This window comes from Squalius cephalus (genome assembly GCF_949319135.1).
Source record: "Squalius cephalus genome assembly, contig: scaffold_86, whole genome shotgun sequence".
NCBI classification, from domain to species: Eukaryota; Metazoa; Chordata; class Actinopteri; order Cypriniformes; family Leuciscidae; genus Squalius; species Squalius cephalus.
The window spans coordinates 26,331-50,090 of NW_027645844.1; the positions used below are offsets into that span (position 1 = coordinate 26,331).

The 23,760-nt window shown below is 38.2% G+C and overlaps 2 protein-coding genes across 2 annotated transcripts in view; both read right to left on the reverse strand.

Annotated features, from left to right (window-relative positions):
• Positions 1-1,979: 1,979 nt before the first annotated feature.
• The window catches only part of LOC307154112 (uncharacterized protein), a 78,345-nt gene continuing 56,564 nt past the window's right edge, over positions 1,980-23,760 (reverse strand). The window contains exons 3-5 of the mRNA XM_079898884.1: positions 3,552-4,252; positions 3,230-3,390; positions 1,980-3,052 (exon numbers count right to left, since the gene is read on the reverse strand). Of these exons, the coding sequence (XP_079755010.1) occupies positions 2,173-3,052; positions 3,230-3,390; positions 3,552-4,252 (1,742 nt within the window). The 3' untranslated portion in view covers positions 1,980-2,172. The remainder of the gene's footprint in view (positions 3,053-3,229; positions 3,391-3,551; positions 4,253-23,760) is intronic.
• On the reverse strand, positions 8,251-16,723 carry LOC307154113 (uncharacterized protein). Its single transcript, XM_079898885.1, has 2 exons — positions 16,668-16,723; positions 8,251-13,207 (listed from the first exon to the last, which is right to left on the reverse strand). Exon 2 carries the CDS (start codon positions 13,083-13,085, stop codon positions 8,700-8,702), a length of 4,386 nt encoding a protein of 1,461 aa, XP_079755011.1. The 5' UTR covers positions 13,086-13,207; positions 16,668-16,723; the 3' UTR covers positions 8,251-8,699.

The window sequence follows — 23,760 nt, forward strand, 5'->3', positions numbered from 1 at the left end:
ACAAAGTTATCGTTCCTTTTATGGTTCTGATTATAAGCGCTATAGCGATATAAGTTCTATAAAGTGATATAATTATATCACTTTGAAGGCAGACTATGCAATTTCCGTTTTTCTCAAACAGCGCCCCCTAGAGTCGCTGTGGAGTAGGGGAGAGCCGGGACAGTTGAAACACTTTTCAGATTAACGTTGTTTTCTAAGATAAGTTTACAAATAGATTTTTTTTGTGTGTGTGATCAACAACTCACATATGTGTTCTCTTAGTATCATGTGTTATTCGGTACAAATATTGAATGATTTAAGTAAAATTTGACTTTGAACAGTAGTTGTGCTTTGTTTCAATCGTTTGCAATTGCAACACAGGGGTGGGACGGATGAAACATAACAGTTTAATCAACAACTATTCAACTAATGCTTGTTTTTGTGAACAATACCTGACAAGTAACTTATGTACATATTGTTACAAACATATTTTTTAAATGTATTTTAACTTAAAGGTTCATATTAACCATTTTTGTTCTGTCGCCCAATAAACAATAGGCGTAGCCTATGCGCATTTTGTAATCTTTCTAATGGGCTATTTTGATGAAGACAGACAAATCCGTTTACAATAAATTTTCTTACATTTCTTCCTTGAGTCATATTGAGAGTTTGCTAGTTGAATAGCCTGTTATTATGAAGAAAACGAGGTCAACCAGAAGACGATAAATTAAATTTATTGAAGATTGGACAATTGATGATTATTACAGAGATAACGTGTTGCGTAATTGAAAATTAATTTGCATTAAAAGAAACACATGTCTAGAATCAGTATATGAATCTATGAACAGTATAGGCTATGACCAGGTTTAACGGGCAGAACGCGCGCCGACAGCGCATTTAAACCTCTTTTGCCCTTAAACTAAAAAACTCTGATATTGCACACTTAAGGGTGTGTTGCAGTACTAACACACCTGCCGTATTATCATTACAATGGCACATGAAACACTAAATACAACTTGTCAGTCCAAAAAAAAGTACCGCACTAAAGAATTCACTTACCGCACTCAAAAACAGTTTTGCGTCTTTAACTCCAAAACGGCATAATGTAAAGAAGAAATATTCACGGGTAGGCATTGCGTGCTGTATGTGCTGACGAAATTTGACATACATGACCCGAGTGGTTTTCAAGGAAATCTCAGAGTTACATCCGTCCCGCGTTTCAATTGTCCCGGCTCTCCCCTACTTGTATTTAACGTTACTTGTCGTAAATACCACTTACGCAGAGCCGTCTCTGCACTCTTTCAGCCGCGCTTTCTTCATTTTCTTCGTCGACTCTGCCACGATTCGCGTCTGAAATGTGTGCTAGTGTCTTCCACAGAGGCTGCTTCATATGTTGTTGATGTATGTGACGTCGTGCCGTAAAGCAAGTCGTAATTCTCACAAAATTTGTCGGGGCGTCACCTCTCAGACCACAAACCCCCCCCGATGGTGAAAATGCTACATCACAATGGATTCTGATTGGCTATCATTGTTTTTATGGTTCATCAGATGGATGAAATCATTCTAAAACTGATTCCAACAATATTGTTTCTCTATATCGTTATCATTATAGTTGTGGTGTGAACTCTCATATTCTTTAATACTGAGAATGATTTTTAGAGATATAGGCCTATAGTTCTATATACTTTATAGTTATCGTCTTTGGTGTGAACACAAGACACAAATTAATGGATAAAAAAATGTAATAGTGATTAAAATAATTAATATAATTATATAATGCAGATTATTAATAGTAGATTAGTAATTATGCCGGAAACAGGTGAAACATATAACTTTTACACAGAAAGCAAATTAATTGAAAATTAAATGTGAATTTAATGGAATTGAAAATAGAAAACTAAAACTTTTTTTTTTCATAATGTTAAAGTTGGAATTATCATATATATATGATAATTTATTTTACTTTAAATTACTTTATATGTAATTTGTTATTTATCTTTATATTGCTGTTGAAACATGTCAGTGGTTAATATGATAGGATAGAAAGACCTGAACTGTCACTTCTTTTATATAAGTTCTTTTAAACATGAATAAAATGGTCTGGTCTTGGTCATTAAACTGCCCCACTCCGGGTCGCTCTCCAGCCCTGTGTTTACTACATATCAGGACTGACCCAGAGGCCGTTCAGCTGATTTATCTACGGTCTCGGTCAAACAATGATCTAAAGTCTCTGAAGAACTCAGGATTCATGTCCCCCAGGTTCACAGTCATCATGGTTTCATCACTTGTGTAGGCATACTGTGTTCGCCACTCTTCTGGCCTTGGTGGACTTCCCTCTCGGCCCAAACAAGCAGCCAGGTGCACAGTAGCTGTTTTACCTTCGATGCTGAGTATAAATGATGTCGCAAATATGAACATGTGCAGGGGGATCTCTCCATATGCGTTTACCCAATCTTGTGGGACAACATATGGAATAATAACACGGTCTAATAAGTCCATGGCGTCAATCAGAAGCTGCTGAATACGGGCCCATTGTCCATCTTCAGGGGTCAGTGGGGCTAGAAGGATCTCTGGGATGTTGTGGAGAGATCTTCGCATGCTGTTCAAGTAATCTGGCAAAGGGTTCGGCTCACAGTAAGCCATATGGGTAAACTCTCTGACTTTCTTTTGGATGAGACCCTGAGCAATTGCATATGCAGCGTTGGCGTTAATAGCGCAGTTCCACGGAGAGTAGAGAATGGTGTCTCTGATGTTCAGTGTGGGCACCAGTCCTCTTGCTGGCATAAACTGGTCGACTATTCTGCCATGACCTACAAATATTATGTCTATGTGACCTCCGACAGGCGTACTAATATCCTTAAGAGTTGGTATCAAATTGTCCAGAACAAATTGTAGAAGCTTCACAAATTCATTCTGATTAGGTAATCCCTGAAGCCAGGAGAGAACTGTGTTGTCTGTACATGTTCCCATGATATAATGAATTATTCTCTGTCCATTTTCATCCATGCTGAGAGAATATCCCCCCAAGTTCTCGACGAGGCTCTTCATTTGTAACAATTTTTGGATGATTTCACTGTAATGAGAAAAGTTGTACAGCGAGTCAGTCAGTTTCCTTCAGACCTTCATTATTGTTTGCATTTTCAATATTGCAGTAATGTACAATCAGATACAAAATACAAAACATTTTGGCTTTGGCCAAGACAGATAAATTAATATTGATTTAAAATGTGTAGAAAATAAAATATCATACTTCATTCCATCCAGCTGTTCCTTTAGCCTTTGTTGGCTATCCAGTATTTCCCTGGCTGAATCCCATAAGATCTTGCTGGCCTCCGTGACCCGATTGTCCTTCACTAGTTCTTCACTCTTCACAATCAGGTCGCACACAGAGATGCCTACACCAGTCGCACACTGTACATAGAAAAAGTCACAATCACAAAATCACTGTCTAACATACTGTATCAGGGCAATTCAGTGAATATTTCATACTGTTCTCTTGAATAGTCACTGCAAGAGAATTTCAAACTTGCAATTTTCTTAAAATGGTATGCTTGAGAACAGAAAGCCGTTACCCTTGATCGTGCTTCATTAGAAGCTTTAATGCCAATGAGTTCGATGTTCTTCATCATATATTTGGCCAACACCTTCAGGCTAGTCGTGATCTCAGGGGAACAATCGAGTCCCAGAGCTTTGCAAATAAAGCGCATGGCCTCGTCTGGAGCCAGTCCACCAGTTGTCATGTGACGAAAGAACGTGGCCCTGTTGAAACCTCTGAGAAAGTCTAGGGGTACGTGAGTATTACTCCTTCTGGCCAGAGCACACATAAGTAGAGTGAGTATCTCACAGTCCAACTCATCAGCATGAGCCCCGAGCGGCGCTTCTGCACACCTGTCCTTCTGTGTTTCTGCACACCTGTCCTTCAGTGTTTCTCCACACCTGTCCTTCTGTGTTTCTCCACACCTGTCCTTCAGATCTCGCAGTAGCTTCTGAATGATCATGCCAACCTTCTCATCTTCTTTAATTAATTCAATAGCTTTATTAAAGGCACTGCTGGAGACACCTGCCTCTTTCGCTGTGGAAGTGGGGCAGACAGAGTCTAATACTGCTGCAGATACTGAGGCTCTAAACACCAGAGCGATGTTGCTGCGCTGATGAACATTTTCCGGCTCTATAGCTAGTTCCAACAGCTCTTGTGCACATTTCTCTCGGTTCTCCAGCCAGCGGAAGATCGAATCACATAAAGTATCTGCTGCCTTCATGATTAGAACAGGAACTGTGAAAAGAGAAAATTACATTTATTTCTCAAAAATAATAATTTGTTAATTACAGTAACAATGAATGAAGAACGTCTAGGTTACTAATGTAACCTCTGTTCCCTGAAGGAGGAAACGGGATTGTTACGTCAGATGTGAACTGATGATTTCTAATCTAGGTTGAGAGCCCAATCATCTTTGAGTGTAAACTAAACGAACCAATGGACATCCATCGAGCTCCCGCCCCAAAAAAGAGGGTATATAAGGAAGCGCGCATGCACACACACTCAGTTTTGCACTGAGGAGTCGAGACGGTGTGTTCAGGGGTGGATCAGCAATTGTGGCAATGTTTTCCATTTGAATTAAGTTGTTGTTTTTTTTTTTACCCCATTGGCAGATCTTTTTTCTTGTTTTAAGCAAAAACTCACTTACATTTTTTTCAGGAAACAAGACAGACTTTCTTATGCCATTTTACTCATCTAGTAAATGCATCTTGATTTAAGAATATTTATATATTTGGACTGGAAACAAGACAGAAATACTAAGTAAGAAAAGCATGTTTTGCCGTGTAGGGAACGAGCTGTTTATGTGCTGAAGGGGAAATGGCCACAGCACACACTGATAAACCAGATAAAGATAAAGTCTGCAGTGTTCAGCTGCTCTTTAAGCTGAACTGCAGTAAAGTGTAGGAAATGCTCTTTAACAGCGACCACCGCTGACGCGCCGTCACACCAACACTTGATTGAAGAGCTTCTTCTAACTCAGAGCACACTCGATGATGATTGCAGAGCAGAACAACACACACTCGGCTCTGAAGAGAAAGCTTGAATGTGTTTAGCTTATATTCCTCATACACTTCTCGGGCCGGGTGTGCCATGGCAGATCTTACACGGCAGTGTCCATCGACTCGTTTAGTTTACACTCAAAGATGATTGGTGAGATCCCAGTTCATCAGTTCATGTCTGACGTAACGTTGAATGTGACTGACTGACAGGGAACTCGATATTTGTAGATAGCCTTTTAATGTTAACGATACTATTTATGAACTATGAATTACCTAATAGTTTCCAAATCATTTATAATCACTTTATTATTGTATGTGTTACCACTGAAGGGTTAGGTTTAGGGTTAGGGTTAGAAATGGATAAATGATATAAATGTAAATATAAATTCATATAAATATGAAATAAAAAAATGATACAAATAACAAGCTTTTTATGACTTCATTTAACACTAGTAGAATTCGATGATAAATGACATGCCAATCCAGATGTTTTTTTTAAATTGCTAAAACAAGTAATGTTGTATTTTATAGCACTATACTGTAGTGCAGAAGTCTGTCTGTAATAGTTGTGAATTGCTGTGCTCTTCAGCATCAGCATTTACAGGGTTAATGAGGAGAGTTTGGGAAGTGTGTATGAGGAAATATGATGAGCATGAGGAAGCTGTGAAGACTAATGTTCCTGATGTTACTGTTGTTCTGCATTAAAGCTTTCAACGAAAAGCTCCTTTGTTCGTCTTTATTAACCCTTGTGTGGTGTTCATATTTTAGTTATTCAGCCAGTGTTTGTGGGTCTGGTGGACCCGCTGCATTTTTGGGTTTTTAATTCAACATAATCAAACAATTTATGTTAAAATACTCAACGTATGTTTACTTCATCCCAGTTGCAAGCAATATAAACAGCATACAGTATATGATTAATATTTCCTCTTTAGCTTTGTTAGATCACATTTAAAGGGATACTCTACCATTTTTTCATATTAAACTGTGTTATTCCCTTAACTAAGACGAGTTGATACATACCTCTCTCATCTCAGTGCTGCACTCAATCGCTCTAGCGCGCGGTGACACTTTGAAAGCACTTAGCTTACCCCAGTATATTCAATGGTATCTAACAGCAATGAATTTAGAAGTGACCATACACATCAACGTTTTCCCTATTTAAAAACAGTTACACGAGTAGTTATACGACCAAGTATGGTGACACAAAATAAAACGTGGTGCTTTTCTAAGCGGGTTAAAAAGGATAACTATAATGTATGGTGTAATAGCACTTTGCGAGTACTTCGACTGGCGCAGTAAAAAGTCACGCCTGATCCTCTTCCTCTCACTTCTGTCAATAGTGGGAAGAGGATCAGGCGTGACTTTTTAGGTGTGATGTTAGCGATTAAGTGCACGCACTGAGATGAGAGAGGTATGTAACTCGTCTTAGTTAAGGGAATAACATAGTTTAATATGAAAAAATGGTAGAGTATCCCTTTAAGAATTGCAACCTTGTGCGGGAACGGCAAGGGTAGAAACAAAACTCACTTTTCTCTCTCACACTTACACACAATCTCTCTCTCTATTTGGCTCATAGTCTCATAGTCATAGTTTTTAGAGATAAAAAAATGACGAAATTGGGCACCAGGTCAGGAAGCAGACAGACTGGCTAAACCGACCGTCTGCTAGCGGCCTCGCGTCACCCAGGTCAGATAAATCCCATCACATAGATCCTCTTTCACCTAGCTATCATCATATAGAGACTGTGTCTGTTCCCCGAATTTGGAAATCCAAAAAACGTTTAAACCCATCTAAGGTTAAAAATTGAATTGATGTTCAACAAATAAAAAACAGCTATAATACAGATGAGCAAATGCTAAAGCTTGGGTTGCTGAATATTCGATCGCTTACTTCAAAAGCACTCGTTGTTAATGATATGATTTCAGATAATAACCTAGATGTGCTGTGTTTGACAGAAACCTGGCTAAAACCAAACGATTACATTACTTTAAATGAGTCCACCCCGCAAGACTACTGTTATAAACATGAACCTCGTCTGAAACGCAAAGGGGGAGGAGTTGCTGTAATCTATAGTAATATTTTTAAAACCACTAAGAAATCAAGTTTTAAATATACTTCTTTTGAAGTGTTGGTGCTTAATGTAAAAATATATAGTATAAATGATAAATTACATTTGAGATGTGTGCTGGCTACTGTATACAGGCCACCAGGGCACCATACAGACTTTATCAGAGACTTTCTATCAGTGTTAATGAAGAAAGAAAAAGAAAAAAACATATATATTCATCATTGTTAAATAAAGAGATTTGAGAGCAAAATGAGTGCAGCCTATTGGTTGTGAGCACATAGTGCAACCTGGAAGAAACAAGAAAGCTGATTGGCCATTGAAACTGCACATGGCACATATCTCCAGGTGTGTGTGATTGCCAGCAGGCAGAGAGATCTTTGTGAACAGTGGATGTGCTTCTCTGACCCAAGTTGGTGGGTTTGGTGGTTGAAAAGCCAAAAGAGAAGGATTGTTCATTTGCATTGTGACAATTGAGTTTGGAGTAAACCACATGCTGAATTTGTTCAAAGACTGCTGGGAAAGGCCACAATGTGTTCAACTTTGAGATGCTACTGGTAGGACAAAGATTAATTTATTCAATTATTACAGATGTTGTGTATGCTTAGAAATTGTTTGTTGATGCTAGCAGTTTTAGCATCTAACATGCTAACTGAACATGTGCACTGTGCATTTGATTTTACATTGCTATTTAAACTGTACATTTTGTTATTACTTTAATATCATTGAATGTACATTGCTCTCAATACTGTGTGTAGTGACTTATATGTTTATATTTATTTATTTCTGTAGAGGTTATTAAGCTAACCATCTGAAATGATCATTGAAACAAGTACAAGAAGATCGAGTCATTGTTGAGAGATTTCCAATAAATTGATTCGATGATGAAGAATCAGATGTTTTCAGTTATTCACTGCACCCTCTAAAGTTGATTGAAGCCTTTTGTTCAATAAGCGCACATAGCCTACCTGTATTTACATCCTGTTTTCGGTCGAAGGCCACAGTAGTCGATTGTCAAGTTCACAAGCGTGATCATAGGTAACTAAACCTGTTGTAGTGGTAAAACAAGTCTCCTATTTTTAATCCTTGTTCCTTGTCCACTGTGAGAGATGCTGATGCTGTGATTCTGACGCGTACCATAAATAGATCCAGAGAGGCGTGTTGATGTTCCAAACAAATAACTGAAGTTTATTAAATCAAAAATAAAGAAGCATTGTAACATAAAACAAAACAAACAACTTTTAGGCCGCTTGCAAGTTTGTTGCACCATGCCACCCTAGCTCCAAGTGTACGGTCAAAAGACTGTGTGCTCTTGCACCAGCGCCCCCTTCCTGTCAGGGGTGGCCTATCCTTTATGCAACTTTTCACCTCTCACCTATAGAGGGCACACACTAAGAGAAATAAACAATTAACAATACACAACAAACTGATATTTAAATGAACAAATTTATACAAATTAAATAAAGTGGTAAGTATGGCTCCTACACCCGGCCCCTAATTGAGCGTTTAAGCATCAATTACAATACATTAAATGTAAAAGGAGCCAAATGAGTCCATACAAGAAAAATTTATACTCATCCTTTAATTATTCCTCAGTCGTCACTTCTATGGCCCAGATCTAACCCTCTGCATCTTCCAATAGTAGGCAAAGTTTGGTAATGGGTCTTTCTAAGAAACCAGTCTTCGTCTTAAGTTTAACAGTTCTTATGAGTCCTTTGGAATCAGGAAATACTTCTGTTACTCTTCCAATAGGCCACGATCCACGAGGTGCTGAACTGTCCACGACTAACACAATATCTCCTTTCTGCAATCCTCTTTTTGCAGTTACCCATCTCTGTCGTTCCTGTAGTAATGGTAAGTATTCTTGTGACCACCTCTTCCAAAACAGGTCTGCTAAAAATTGTACTTGCCTCCACCGACGTCTGTTGTATACGTCTGATCTTTGAAACAATCCAGGTGGCAATGTAGGGCTAGACTTTAACAGGAGAATGTGATTTGGTGTCAAAGGTTCCAGATCATGATGGTCATCAGACAATGTGGTAATGGGACGACTATTCAAAATCGCTTCGATCTCACAAAAGAGTGTTTGTAGTCCTTCATCATCGAGGGTGTGTTGTTGTAAAATAGAGCAGAAGATCTGCCTCACCATTCGAATGAGCCTCTCCCATACTCCCCCATGATGTGAGGCTGCTGGAGGATTAAACATCCACTGAATTCCTTTCTGGAGCATTGCCTTCTGGATTCTACTTTGGTTCCATTCTGAAAGTGAATTCTGTAACTCTCTTTTTGCGCCCACCAGGTTAGTCCCGTTATCAGAACGAATATGCATAACTTGGCCTCTTCTGGCTATGAATCTTCTTAAAGCGTCAATGCAGGAATCTGTGTTCAGTGAGTGAGCCATTTCTAGGTGAACTGCCCTGCTTGTCATGCAAGTGAAAATAACCCCATATCTTTTTACCTGACTTCTTCCTCTTTTTGTCACAAAAGGTCCAAAGTAGTCAACACCAACATTGCTGAAAGGTGGGAGATCAGCTTGTAGTCTTTCCTTTGGTAAATCTGCCATCTTTTGCTCTCCAATCTTTCCTCTTACACGCTTGCACACAACACATTTAGAAAGAACTTTACGGGCTGCAGAATTGGCATTTATAATCCAATATTTCTTTCTCAGGTGTGAGAGAACATGGTTTCTGCCAGCATGTCCGAGCTGTTCGTGTATGTGTTGAAGGATAAGTGTGGAGATGTGAATATCTTTTGGAAGTATTATTGGTCGCTTGGTCTCCTCAGGCATTGCAGACTTGTCCAACCTTCCTCCAACCCTCAAAACTCCATCATCCATCACTGGATCTAGCTTGTATAGGCTGCTGAATCTTTTCAAGCGCTTTCCAACAAGTGATGTCTTTTTAATTCTTGACATTTCCTCTGAATACCTTTGTTTCTGGCAAAACTCAACAATGGATTTTTCTGCTTTACAGAGATCATCCAGGCATACGGATTGTCCACAAAGTGATGTCTTGAATGCTTTGATTTCATTGCATACCTTGTTTTGGCTCTGAATGTCCTTATTCATGCAGGTTGCCTGTATTTCTTTTCTTTTTGCAGTAAGCAAGCAAAGGATATTCTTGAACTTCAAGAACCACGCTACTGCCAACTTTAGCTTTGTCCAACTTGAGAAATAGTTAAGCAGTTGGCTGGTAGGATTTTCCTTTTCTTTGATGACAGTACTATAAACAGTGGTGTTCCTTTTAACTTCAAGATCATCGAGTGAGAGTGATATGGAAATGGGTCCCAGGGACTCTTTAGGCCATTCCTCTTCTTTCTTCCATAGAAAGTCTGGTCCATGGATCCACTCTTTGCACTTCACCAATGTGCCGGCACTCACTCCTCTTGATGCTAAGTCAGCAGGGTTCTGCTTTGTCCTGATGAATTTCCACTGTTTAACATCTGTGTTTTCTCTAATAACAGAGATCCTGTTTGCTACAAATGTGCGGAATCTTGCATTCTCATTTGCAACGTATTTCAGCACTGACTGACTATCAGTCCAAAATGTTGAGCTTTTGAGATCGAGCTCCAAAGCTTTTCTTACCATTATGTCCACTCTGACTGCTAGCACTGCAGCTGTAAGTTCTAGACGTGGAATTGTGACGTGCTTAAGTGGGGCCACTCTGGCTTTTCCCAACATGAAAGACACATGTACAGTGTGAATATCATCAGTCAGTCTCAAATAACTCACTATGCCATATCCTTGTTCACTAGCATCAGAGAAATGATGCAGCTCTGCTTGCTTCAGCATTCCAAAACCAGTAGGCTTTACACAACGTGCCACTCTGAAATCTTCTATCTCGTCAAGATCCTTTATCCACTTTGTCCACTTATCCACTGCAGCCTGTGGTATTTCCTCATCCCAACCACATTTACTCCTACAGAGGTCTTGGATAAGCAATTTGGCAGGTAGAGTAAAGGGACTCAAAAATCCAAGTGGATCATAGATGGAGCTCACAACTGATAGTAAGTTTCTTCGAGTGTGGGATTTGCACTTGACAGTGATATTGAACTTAAACACATCCTTCTCCACGCACCACAACAATCCAAGAGCTCTTTCAGTGGGAAGCTTTTCCCTATCGAGATCCAATTCCCTTACATTCTGAGCTCTGTCTTCTTTTGGAATATGTGCAAGAACAGTACGACTGTTACTCACCCATTTTGTGAGGTGGAATCCTCCTGTTTGACAGAGAGATGTTAGGTCTTTCACCAATTCTACTGCTTCATGCTCTGTTGGAAGGGACTTCAAGCAATCATCTACATAGAAGTTTTTCTCAACAGTGTTTATCACCTCAGTTCGAAAACAGTCTTTGTTGTCTTTGGCTGTTTGCCTCAGAGCAAAGTTTGCACAGCTGGGGGATGAGACTGCCCCAAATAGATGTACCATCATTCGATGTTCCACAGCAGGCATGCTAACATCACCACTTGGCCACCAGAGGAATCGCAAGAAGTCAACATCTGATCTTGACACTCTGACTTGATGGAACATTGCTTTGATATCGGTCATAACTGCTACAGGTTCTTGGCGAAATCTGGTCAAAACGTCAAAAAGTGTGCTGGTCAAATCAGGACCCTGAAGAAGTTCTGAGTTGAGGGATTTACCTCGAAAAGTAGCAGCACAGTCAAAGACCACCCTTATGGTCTGTTTTTGGGGATGATATACACCATGATGTGGGATGTACCACAATTGACCATCTAATCTGTTCAGCTCTTGTTGCGGCACCACTTCAGCATAGCCCTTATTTATGACTTCTGTTAGAAATTCAGTATAGTCGGTTTTGAATTTTTCATTCCTCTTGAACTTTCTTTTCAAACTTTGAAGTCGCTGTTCTGCCACTTGGTAATTGTTAGGCAACACTGTGTCGTCCTTGCGAAAAGGTAGATCAAGAGTGTAATGTCCATTTTCCAACTTTATTGACTCTTCTGCAATCTTGATGAATCTTTTGTCTTCTATAGACATTTCAGCCTTCTCTTCATTTGACCTCTCATTAAAATCATGGTTGTATTGTTGCATCAACATTTCTTCCAAGTTCGAGACAGAAATTCTGTTAACAGCAACACCATCACAGCTGTTTCGGTTTGCTGTGTTTTTGCCTTGTAAAGGACCATTAATAACCCATCCTAGTAGGGTCTTAACTGCATATGGCCCATCCCCTTGGCTATTAAGGATTTCCCAAGGTTCAATGGCTTTGGGAGCATTGCTTCCAATCAACAACTCCACCTTGGCTGGAATCCTAGGAAACTGTACCTGACTCAGGTATGGCCATTTAGATATATTCCCACAAAGGAAGAACTTACAGGTGTCAACAGGCATGATCTTTTGGGTGTAGACTTCTGGCAGGTGGATGAAGTTACTTTCTTCCAGCGAAGAAACTTCCAACCCACTGACAATGTAAGAGGGCACAGACTTATCCTGGCTCATTGTTCGAAGAAGAATATTGGTCTTTCTTCCAGTAATGTTGAGTTTCCTCATAAGATCCTCTGTGCAGAAGTTTGCCGAGCTACCAGGATCAAGAAAGGCATATGTGTGCAGAATCTTACTTCCTTTTGAACTTTTAACCTGTACTGGTACAATCGACAACAAACACTCCGTATAAATCTGCATGTTTCTGACTCCAGCATGCTTACCATCTTGAAGAGAGACCTGTGTGCTACTCACAGGTGTTTTCTTAAGTTGTTTTGAAGATTCCAATGCTTTAATGTGTAACACAGTTGGATGCTGTTTGTTGCATATAGAGCAGTAAAGATGCTGTGTGCAGTCTTTACTCAGATGTCCTCCTTTGGTTAAACACCCAAAACAGATTCCATTCTGTCTAATAAAGTTGATCTTTTCCCTGTGTGGCTGCTTTTCAAACTGCAAGCATGACATCAAATCATGTCCATTGTTACAGTAGAGACATGACTTTGGCTGGGAATCCTTAGATACCCAGGGGGCAAAACACCTGTTTTTTAGGAAATCAGACATGGGCTGCTGTAAAAGGTTGTCATATAAAAATGAAATCTATGATGTCTGAGGATCACAACCTGGGTGGACAACCCGGTCAACAAGCTGCTGGAAACTTGTAATTAGGGTCAAAACAATGTTACCTCAAATTCGGCTTTAACTCCCAGAATCACCCAAACATGCTAAAACGGTTTAATTATATTCATGAATCGTGAGCCATATCTCCCTGATACTTTATGCTAGCAACAAACTGAGCACACCTTTAGAAAGAGTGGAAGATAAGCTTTCATCTGATGCCTTGATTGTACATGTAATTAGAAGGTAAGAGTTAACAATGCCTCTTAGTTCATAGGTAGGCAAAAAAAAAGAAAAAAATATTGAACATTCCATTTGTAATCGGTAGCATTCTTTTCCCTTTGTTGTTGTTAAAATAAACAAATTACCATGTGAAGTTAACTTTTACTAGATGAAATCATATTTTGATCATTTTCACTAACCAGACAGTCCTCATGGCCCATAACACATTTAGAGGGAATTCAATTTCAAGCCTATAATAGCCTGTCAATTCAAACAAGGTCCAAGAAAGAAGTTTACCATTAACTGATGTTAACTGTATACTGCTCTGTTTCTGTATGTACAGTATATCGTTTGCATATTTATGCAATATCTATTATTTGTATTGCAATGTCTAGTATTTCTAATATTCTTTCACAAGTGGGATAGCTTTATTTATTCTATCGAAATAAAAAAAAAAAGGATTTGAGGATTTTGGGTTAGGCTGGTTACTGCTCAATCCAGGTGTTTGGAGTGTGAGACAAATGTACTGACAACTAAATGTTGAAAGACTAAAACACACAGGAGTCATGTGTGGAGTAGGTTTACAAGTATTTACTGATTAAAACTGTTACATTAAGTAGCAATTTGTAAAAAAAAAAAAAAAAAAAAAAGATTAATGAAACAGACAAACAGATTACAATTCAGGGTGATAACTAATTTCTGTAGTAATGTTTATACAATTTGTTTAGCTGTTTTCGGAGTCACTGCTGCTGTCGCTGCTCTCTAGTGTTTCAGCATGCTGTATCCTACTACATTTGGTTGCCAACCCCTGGCAACGGCATCCTATGTAGCAGGAGCAGTTCTTCTGACAACCTTTAACCAGAGATGGGCACAAATACATCAAAAAGTATTTAATTACAAATAACAAATACTTACTTATCAAATGTATTTAAATAAAATACTGCTGTGAAAAAAGTATTTAATTAAAATACAAGTCATCTGTAATTTGAAAATACAAAAATATATTTTTCTTACAGTCTTCTGTAGTGTAAGTGTGGCGTTAGATACATGTAAGAGTCTAGAATATTGCAATATCATTGTTTAGTGCAGAAGATGCGCTTTTAACGTACATGTTGCCACATACTGTCACAATAAAAGATAATTACGCATATACCACTATATTTGTATTATATTACACAAAAACTAGTTAACGCTGCTGTGAGGGTGTTTCAAATAGCGCGGCTGTGACAAAGTTGACAACTTTCTCTCTTCCGACTGCCATTATCTATTTTCTTAATCTTTTTGAAAGTTGTGAAAACGCTGTTGTGGCGTTTTTCTTTTGCTATTTGAGCAAATTGGAACACAAAAAAATATATTTAATGTAGTCTTTTATTCACTGCTATAGAAGTTTACCCAACTATGATGCCTTCCACTTCTGAGAAACCCAGAAATGTGAACAGGGTCAATAGGATGTGTCACATCACGTGATTTACTTGCCAAAAACTGTGATAGGCAAATTGTATTTTATGTCTATGGTCCTAGGGATAGTTCAACCAAAAATGAAAATTAGCCCATGATTTACTCACCCTAACGTCATCCTAGGTTTATATGACTTTCTTCTTTCAGAAGAATACAATCAGAGTTATATTAAAAAGTGTCCTGGCTCTTCCAAGCTTTATAATGACAGTCAATGGTTATATTTTTCATCAAAGGGCCTCTATCCATCATAAAAGTGCGTCTATCCATGATAAAAGTGCATCTATCCATCATAAAAGTGCATCTATCCATCATAAAAGTGCCTCTATCCATGATAAAAGTGCCTCTATCCATGATAAAAGTTCATCTATCCATGATAAAAGTTCATCTATCCATGATAAAAGTTCATCTATCATCATAAAAGTGCATCTATCCATGATAAAAGTGCATCTCTCCATCATAAAAGTGCATCTATCCATGATAAAAGTGCATCTATCCATCATAAAAGTGCGTCTATCCATGATAAAAGTGCATCTATCATCATAAAAGTGCATCTATCCATGATAAAAGTTCATCTATCATCATAAAAGTGCATCTATCCATGATAAAAGTTCATCTATCCATGATAAGTTCATCTATCCATCATAAAAGTGCATCTATCCATGATAAAAGTGCATCTTTCCATCATAAAAGTGCATCTATCGATGATAAAAGTGCATCTATCCATCATAAAAGTGCATCTCTCCATGATAAAAGTGCATCTCTCCATCATAAAAGTGCATCTATCCATGATAAAAGTGCATCTATCCATCATAAAAGTGCGTCTATCCATGATAAAAGTGCATCTCTCCATCATAAAAGTGCGTCTATCCATGATAAAAGTGCATCTATCCATCATAAAAGTGTGTCTATCCATGATAAAAGTGCATCTATCCATCATAAAAGTGCATCTATCCATGATAAAAGTTCATCTATCATCATAAAAGTGCATCTATCCATCATAAAAGTGCATCTATCATGATAAAAGTGCATCTATCCATCATAAAAGTGCATCTATCCATGATAAAAGTGCATCTATCCATGATAAAAGTGCATCTATCCATGATAAAAGTTCATCTATCCATGATAAAAGTTCATCTATCCATGATAAAAGTGCATCTATCCATGATAAAAGTGCATCTATCCATGATAAAAGTGCATCTATCCATGATAAAAGTGCATCTATCCATCATAAAAGTGCATCTATCCATCATAAAAGTGCATCTATCATGATCAAATTTCATCTATCCATCATAAAAGTGCATCTATCCATCATAAAAGTGCATCTATCCATCATAAAAGTGCATCTATCCATCATAATAGTGCATCTATCCATCATAAAAGTGCATCTATCCACCATAAAAGTGCATATATCCATGATAAAAGTGCATCTCTCCATCATAAAAGTGCATCTGTCCATCATAAAAGTGCATCTATCCATCATAAAAGTGCTCCACAAGCTCTGGGGGGGTTAATAAAGGCCTTCTGAAGGGAAGCAACGCGTTTGTTTAAAACTTTATCAACTAAACTAACTAGCTTCCGGCAGACGGCCAACGCAAGTCGACTCGCGTCACAAGAGTAACACTTGACGATGTATGACGTAGATGTAGGAGTAGCGCAAGCTTTGACGCTTAAGAGAAGGAGGCAGACAGAAGGATAATACTCCACACCCTCTACAGTGTCCAGAATGAAGGAGTTGGCAGAGTTGTCATCCATGCCTTTATTAACCTCCCAGAGCCTGTGGAGCACTTTTATGATGTATAGATGCACTTTTATGATGGAGAGATGCACTTTTATCATGGATAGATGCACTTTTATGATGGATAGATGCACTTTTATGATGGATAGAGGCACTTTTATGATGTATAGATGCACTTTTATGATGTATAGATGCACTTTTATGATGTATAGATGCACTTTTATGATGGAGAGATGCACTTTTATCATGGATAGATGCACTTTTATCATGGATAGATGCACTTTTATGATGGATAGATGCACTTTTATCATGGATAGATGCACTTTTATCATGGATAGATGCACTTTTATCATGGATAGATGCACTTTTATCATGGATAGATGCACTTTTATCATGGATAGATGAACTTTTATCATGGATAGATGAACTTTTATCATGGATAGATGCACTTTTATCATGGATAGATGCACTTTTATGATGGATAGATGCACTTTTATCATGGATAGATGCACTTTTTTGATGGATAGATGAACTTTTATCATGGAAAGATGCACTTTTATGATGGATAGATGCACTTTTATGATGGATAGATGCACTTTTATCATGGATAGATGCACTTTTATCATGGATAGATGCACTTTTATGATGGTTAGACGCACTTTTATGATGGATAGAGGCACTTTGATGAAAAATATACCCATTGACTGTCATTATAAAGCTTGGAAGAGCCAGGACACATTTTATTTTCTGATTGTATTCTTCTGAAAGAAGAAAGTAATATACACCTAGGATGACGTCAGGGTGAGTAAATCATGGGCTAATTTTCCTTTTTGGGTGCACTATCCCTAGGACCATAGACATAAAATACAAATAGGACTACCAATTTGCCTATCACAGTTTTTGGCAAGTAAATCACGTGATGTGACACATCCTATTGACCCTGTTCACATTTCTGGGTTTCTCAGAAGTGTAAGGCATCATAGTTGGGTTAACTTCTATAGCAGTGAATGAAAGACTACATTAAATATATTTTTTTGTGTTCCAATTTGCTCAAATAGCAAAAGAAAAACGCCACAACAGCGTTTTCACAACTTTCAAAAAGATTAAGAAAATAGATAATGGCAGTCGGAAGAGAGAAAGTTGTCAACTTTGTCACAGCCGCGCTATTTGAAACGCCCTCACAGCAGCGTTGACTAGTTTTTGTGTAATATAATACAAATATAGTGGTATATGCGTAATTATCTTTTATTGTGACAGTATGTGGCAACATGTACGTTAAAAGCGCATCTTCTGCACTAAACAATGATATTGCAATATTCTAGACTCTTACATGTATCTAACGCCACACTTACACTACAGAAGACTGTAAGAAAAATATATTTTTGTATTTTCAAATTACAGATGACTTGTATTTTAATTAAATACTTTTTTCACAGCAGTATTTTATTTAAATACATTTGATAAGTAAGTATTTGTTATTTGTAATTAAATACTTTTTGATGTATTTGTGCCCATCTCTGGTTAAAGGTTGTCAGAAGAACTGCTCCTGCTACATAGGATGCCGTTGCCAGGGGTTGGCAACCAAATGTAGTAGGATACAGCATGCTGAAACACTAGAGAGCAGCGACAGCAGCAGTGACTCCGAAAACAGCTAAACAAATTGTATAAACATTACTACAGAAATTAGTTATCACCCTGAATTGTAATCTGTTTGTCTGTTTCATTAATCTTTTTTTTTTTTTTTTTTTTTTACAAATTGCTACTTAATGTAACAGTTTTAATCAGTAAATACTTGTAAACCTACTCCACACATGACTCCTGTGTGTTTTAGTCTTTCAACATTTAGTTGTCAGTACATTTGTCTCACACTCCAAACACCTGGATTGAGCAGTAACCAGCCTAACCCAAAATCCTCAAATCCTTTTTTTTTTAATTTCGATAGAATAAATAAAGCTATCCCACTTGTGAAAGAATATTAGAAATACTAGACATTGCAATACAAATAATAGATATTGCATAAATATGCAAACGATATACTGTACATACAGAAACAGAGCAGTATACAGTTAACATCAGTTAATGGTAAACTTCTTTCTTGGATCTTGTTTGAATTGACAGGCTATTATAGGCTTGAAATTGAATTCCCTCTAAATGTGTTATGGGCCATGAGGACTGTCTGGTTAGTGAAAATGATCAAAATATGATTTCATCTAGTAAAAGTTAACTTCACATGGTAATTTGTTTATTTTAACAACAACAAAGGGAAAAGAATGCTACCGATTACAAATGGAATGTTCAATATTTTTTTCTTTTTTTTTGCCTACCTATGAACTAAGAGGCATTGTTAACTCTTACCTTCTAATTACATGTACAATCAAGGCATCAGATGAAAGCTTATCTTCCACTCTTTCTAAAGGTGTGCTCAGTTTGTTGCTAGCATAAAGTATCAGGGAGATATGGCTCACGATTCATGAATATAATTAAAACGTTTTAGCATGTTTGGGTGATTCTGGGAGTTAAAGCCGAATTTGAGGTAACATTGTTTTGACCCTAATTATAAGTTTCCAGCAGCTTGTTGACCGGGTTGTCCACCCAGGTTGTGATCCTCAGACATCATAGATTTCATTTTTATATGACAACCTTTTACAGCAGCCCATGTCTGCTAAACCCCCTTTGCCCCCTGGGTAAGATGCGGTCTGTGGTGAATTCACATGCACATTGGTAGCAAAACTGCCTTTGGATTTGGGTTTCAATACTTTGGGCTTTCCTTTACTTGGGCTTGAGTCTTGGATATCACCAAATATTGGGTCTGAGACAATGTTAGCTTGTTTTTCAATGAAGCTGACGAGATCTGCCATCTTTACCTTGGTCCTCCTCTGTTCTTGCAACTCAAATGCCTTTGTGCGCCACCTCTCTCTGAGCTTGTATGGGAGTTTAAAAGCAATACTCCTCATATTGGAGACCATGTCCAGCTCTTCCATGAACTCCAAGTCTTCCATACTATTACAGCAGCTTCTAAGAAACAATGCGAAGGCCTGTAAAGCCTTTGGATCTTCTGGTTTGATTGAAGGCCATGAGAGTGCTTTCTCGATATAAGCACATGAAATCCTATATGCATTACCAAAGTGTTCTTTCAATAGCTGCTTTGCCTTTTGGTAACCTTGCTTCGGTGACATGTGTTGGCAACTTCTTACCAGCTCCTGTGGTAGCCCCCTTGTGTACTGAATGAGAAAGTGCAGCCTGTCTGCATTATCATCCGTCTTAGTTTCAATGATGTGCTCAAAAGAATGAAGGAATGACCTGTACTGCAGAATATCTCCACTAAACATAGGAATTTCCCCTCTTGGTAAGGTGGAAAGAAGTTGTTGTTTTACAAGCATGTCTGTCAAGTTGTTTTGTTTTTGAAGAATTCTAGCAAGATCAGGCCCTTGAATGACATTAGAAGATGATTCTCTACTTTCTAGAGGTCTTGCTTGAGCTGTAGGAGAGATTTGTGCAGGGGATTTGGAGTCAGTGTTCACAGTGGCGGATTGTTGAATTACATTGATATTCTGAGGATAAGAATGTCTTGCAGTCTGAGTTGGGAAAGTTTCTTTTGGGCGCACATCTTGTGCGTTTGTTGCACTGGAGAGGTTTTTATCCAGCATCTCTTTACAGTACACATTCATGGCATCTTCTTCGACAACATTTCCATTGGTTATTGAGGTCTCAGCATTCTTGAGATACTCGATTTTTGCTGTATTGGCAGCAATTTCAGCTTGAACTTCCCACACCTCTTTCATCTTTCTAAGTTCCTCCTCTTTCTTCTCTATAGCATGTTTTCGTTGCAGTGCATTGGCTTTGGCAAGTAAAGCTGCCCTCTCTGCTTCTGCACAGATACGCGCTGAGGCGGATGTTGACACACTTGATCTGCTTGAATGTGATCTGCTAGATCTGCCAGATCTACTGCTACGCACAGATGAAACAACTGAAGTGTTATCTTCATCATTTAGCCGGTCATCCATTTTTAGAGCAGAAGAAACTTGAGTACTAGTTTGCGAGTCAGGTTCTTGAATAGTCGACATCCAATTCTCAACAGTAGAAACATACAGATCAACTTGTTTCATTCTTGGTTCATACCAGGTTGTCAGGTCTTCAACTTTATCCTCTTCACTCAACACTTGCACATATGATTCTTGAAGAGAATTCATCAAACATTTCATTGAACTTCATCATGTTTCCCTTTACTTCAAGATATTCAACATCAGTCATCAAAGAGTTAACAATATTCATTCGTCTTGTAAGGTGTGCCATCTTGCCTGCTCTAGAGGCTTTCAAACGAGCAGCAACCTCATTCAAGTCTTTTTGAGCTGAGTTTGGGAATTGTTCTAGATAAGACTCGTCCATTTTCCAACAAGCAAATGTCCTCTTTCCAACGACACAAACTTTTCAAATTTCCTTTGATTTCCTCTTTAAAATGGCATGCATCAAGACCTTTGAACTCTTTCATCAAATTAATCCTTTCATCCACAGTTTGCAGAATCAAACTTGAAAGTCTTTCCAATAACATTCAATTTTAACTCAGCACATTGTTTCCGCAAGCACATACCTCTTTGAGATGTTTCCTTTGTTCTCTGCAACCAATGCCATGCGGTCTTCAAACAGTCCATCCACTCCATTCAAGTTTAAGGATACTCTTTTCCCAAACATATTCCATTTTCACAAATCCATTTTCAAAGCAAGTCTTTGACATGTTGTAGTGGTAAAACAAGTCTCCTATTTTTAATCCTTGTTCCTTGTCCACTGTGAGAGATGCTGATGCTGTGATTCTGACGCGTACCATAAATAGATCCAGAGAGGCGTGTTGATGTTCCAAACAAATAACTGAAGTTTATTAAATCAAAAATAAAGAAGCATTGTAACATAAAACAAAACAAACAACTTTTAGGCCGCTTGCAAGTTTGTTGCACCATGCCACCCTAGCTCCATGTGTACGGTCAAAAGACTGTGTGCTCTTGCACCAGCGCCCCCTTCCTGTCAGGGGTGGCCTATCCTTTATGCAACTTTTCACCTCTCACCTATAGAGGGCACACACTCAGAGAAATAAACAATTAACAATACACAACAAACTGATATTTAAATGAACAAATTTATACAAATTAAATAAAGTGGTAAGTATGGCTCCTACAAAACCTATGCGCGTGAACTCGACAATCGATTACTGTGGACTTCAACCGAAAACAGGATGTAAATACAGGTATGAGCGCTGGCTGAATAAATATAATTTTTATCCATTTCTTTCACATCTACTGCAGTCAGATTCACTCGTGTTCACTCTGAAGGAATCACTCACATTAGCTGGGCACTTGTAATGACACATCAAGGATGTTAAAAGGCTAAAAGCAGGTTTAGTACTTGCCCCATTGAAGTCAACAGGGTGCAAATTTTAAAGAGAGGATAACACGGTGTAGGCAACACCGATTTTTGTCGTTGTTCTCTGTACTAACAGCACTCCAAATGTACAAAAAATTAGCTCAATGTTAAAATTGACCAGAGTTCTCCTTTAAAGGGCCGGACCGGCAGCGTAATATTCTGTGAGATTAATGTTAATCCAACAACAAAAGAAAATAGACAGTCACCCAATGCTTGACTGAATAAATTTCATCTATTTATTAATAATCAGTCTATAGTTAATTTATAGAGTGAAGACCTTATTGTTTCAGCTACTGAAGGTCTATTTAGCTTTCAAAAAAGAAATGAAGCACTGTTTATTTTATTTGTCTCTTATAGTATTTGTAATTAGCTTTTTTGCTTATTTTTAATAACAAAGATACAATTAAATTAAATATCTATATTATAATTATAAAATTACATAAAAAAAATATTAAATGACTCGTATCATGAAATGAGATTTTGGTTCAGATCCCAACGTGTTCAGAGTTGTGAAAGGTCTGCAAATGTTAGCATGATTGATAATAATGTGATTGTTGCAAACATCTCGGTAAGGACGTTCACACTGACATGCTATTATTATTATTATTATTATTATTATTATTATTATTATTATTATTATTATTATTATTATTATTATTATTATTAATAAAGGGGAGGGAATGGTCAAAGCAGGGCAGGAACATGCTGGTCATGTGAATTTTTAGCTTTTTAAAATTAATTTATAAAAAATGATTTGTAAGTTCTGTCATATTTTTCAATTACTTTTACTGTTTTAGTTTTTTGCCGTGGTATCGATTCAGTATCGGTATCGAGGTATTTTGGTCTGGTATCGAAGTCATTATTTTGGTATCATGACAACACTAGTCAACACTGCACTGGCTCCCTATCACTTACAAAGCACTAAATGGTTTAGCTCCGCAGTGCTTGAGCGAGCTCTTAACGCATTATAGTCCTTCACGTCTATTGCGATCTCAAAATTCCGGCCAGTTGATAATACCTAGAATATCAAAATCGACTGCTGGTGGTAGATCCTTCTCCTATTTAGCACCAAAACTCTGGAACAGTCTTCCTACCATTGTCCGGGAAGCAGACACACTCTGTCAGTTCAAAGCCATATTAAAGACACATCTCTTTGACCTAGCATTCACATAACACATTATAGACTTCTATAATTCAGTGTTAGGCTGCATAGATTAGGTCAGCCGGAACCGGGAACACTTCCCAAAAATCCTGATGTACTCGTTACATCATGAGAAGAATGGCATCTACGCTAATTTTAGTGTCTGTGTTTATCCCGAGGTTTTCCCGCAGCCTGCCGGATCCAGGCCGTATCCAGATCTGATGAAGGACCTTCGCCTGGACCCGATGACAACGCAGTGCTGAAGTGCCAACTAGTCTCTCCCTATGGAGGATCCCTCTACCACTCTAAAGATAAAGCGTTGTCGGGAAAATTCGTTTCGAGTATCTACCCCGAAGTGACAAAATAAAATAAGTTCTGTATCAAAATTTATAAGGAAAGACCAGTAATTTGTTTAGGCTTGGTTTGTAGGGAATTCCAAACCTGCGCACATATATTCAAACGCACATAACTATAGAACCAGTTCTTAATGCGCATGTGAACGCCATCAGCGTTTCTCACAGGTTCGCGTTTAAAGTCTGTGTAGAGGGAATGGTGTCGTCTTAGCGGCAGGGCCGGGTCTACCATACGGGCAATCTGGGCACTTTTTTTTTTGTGCGCCACGTACGCTGCTACATAAAAATAGTATACACAAG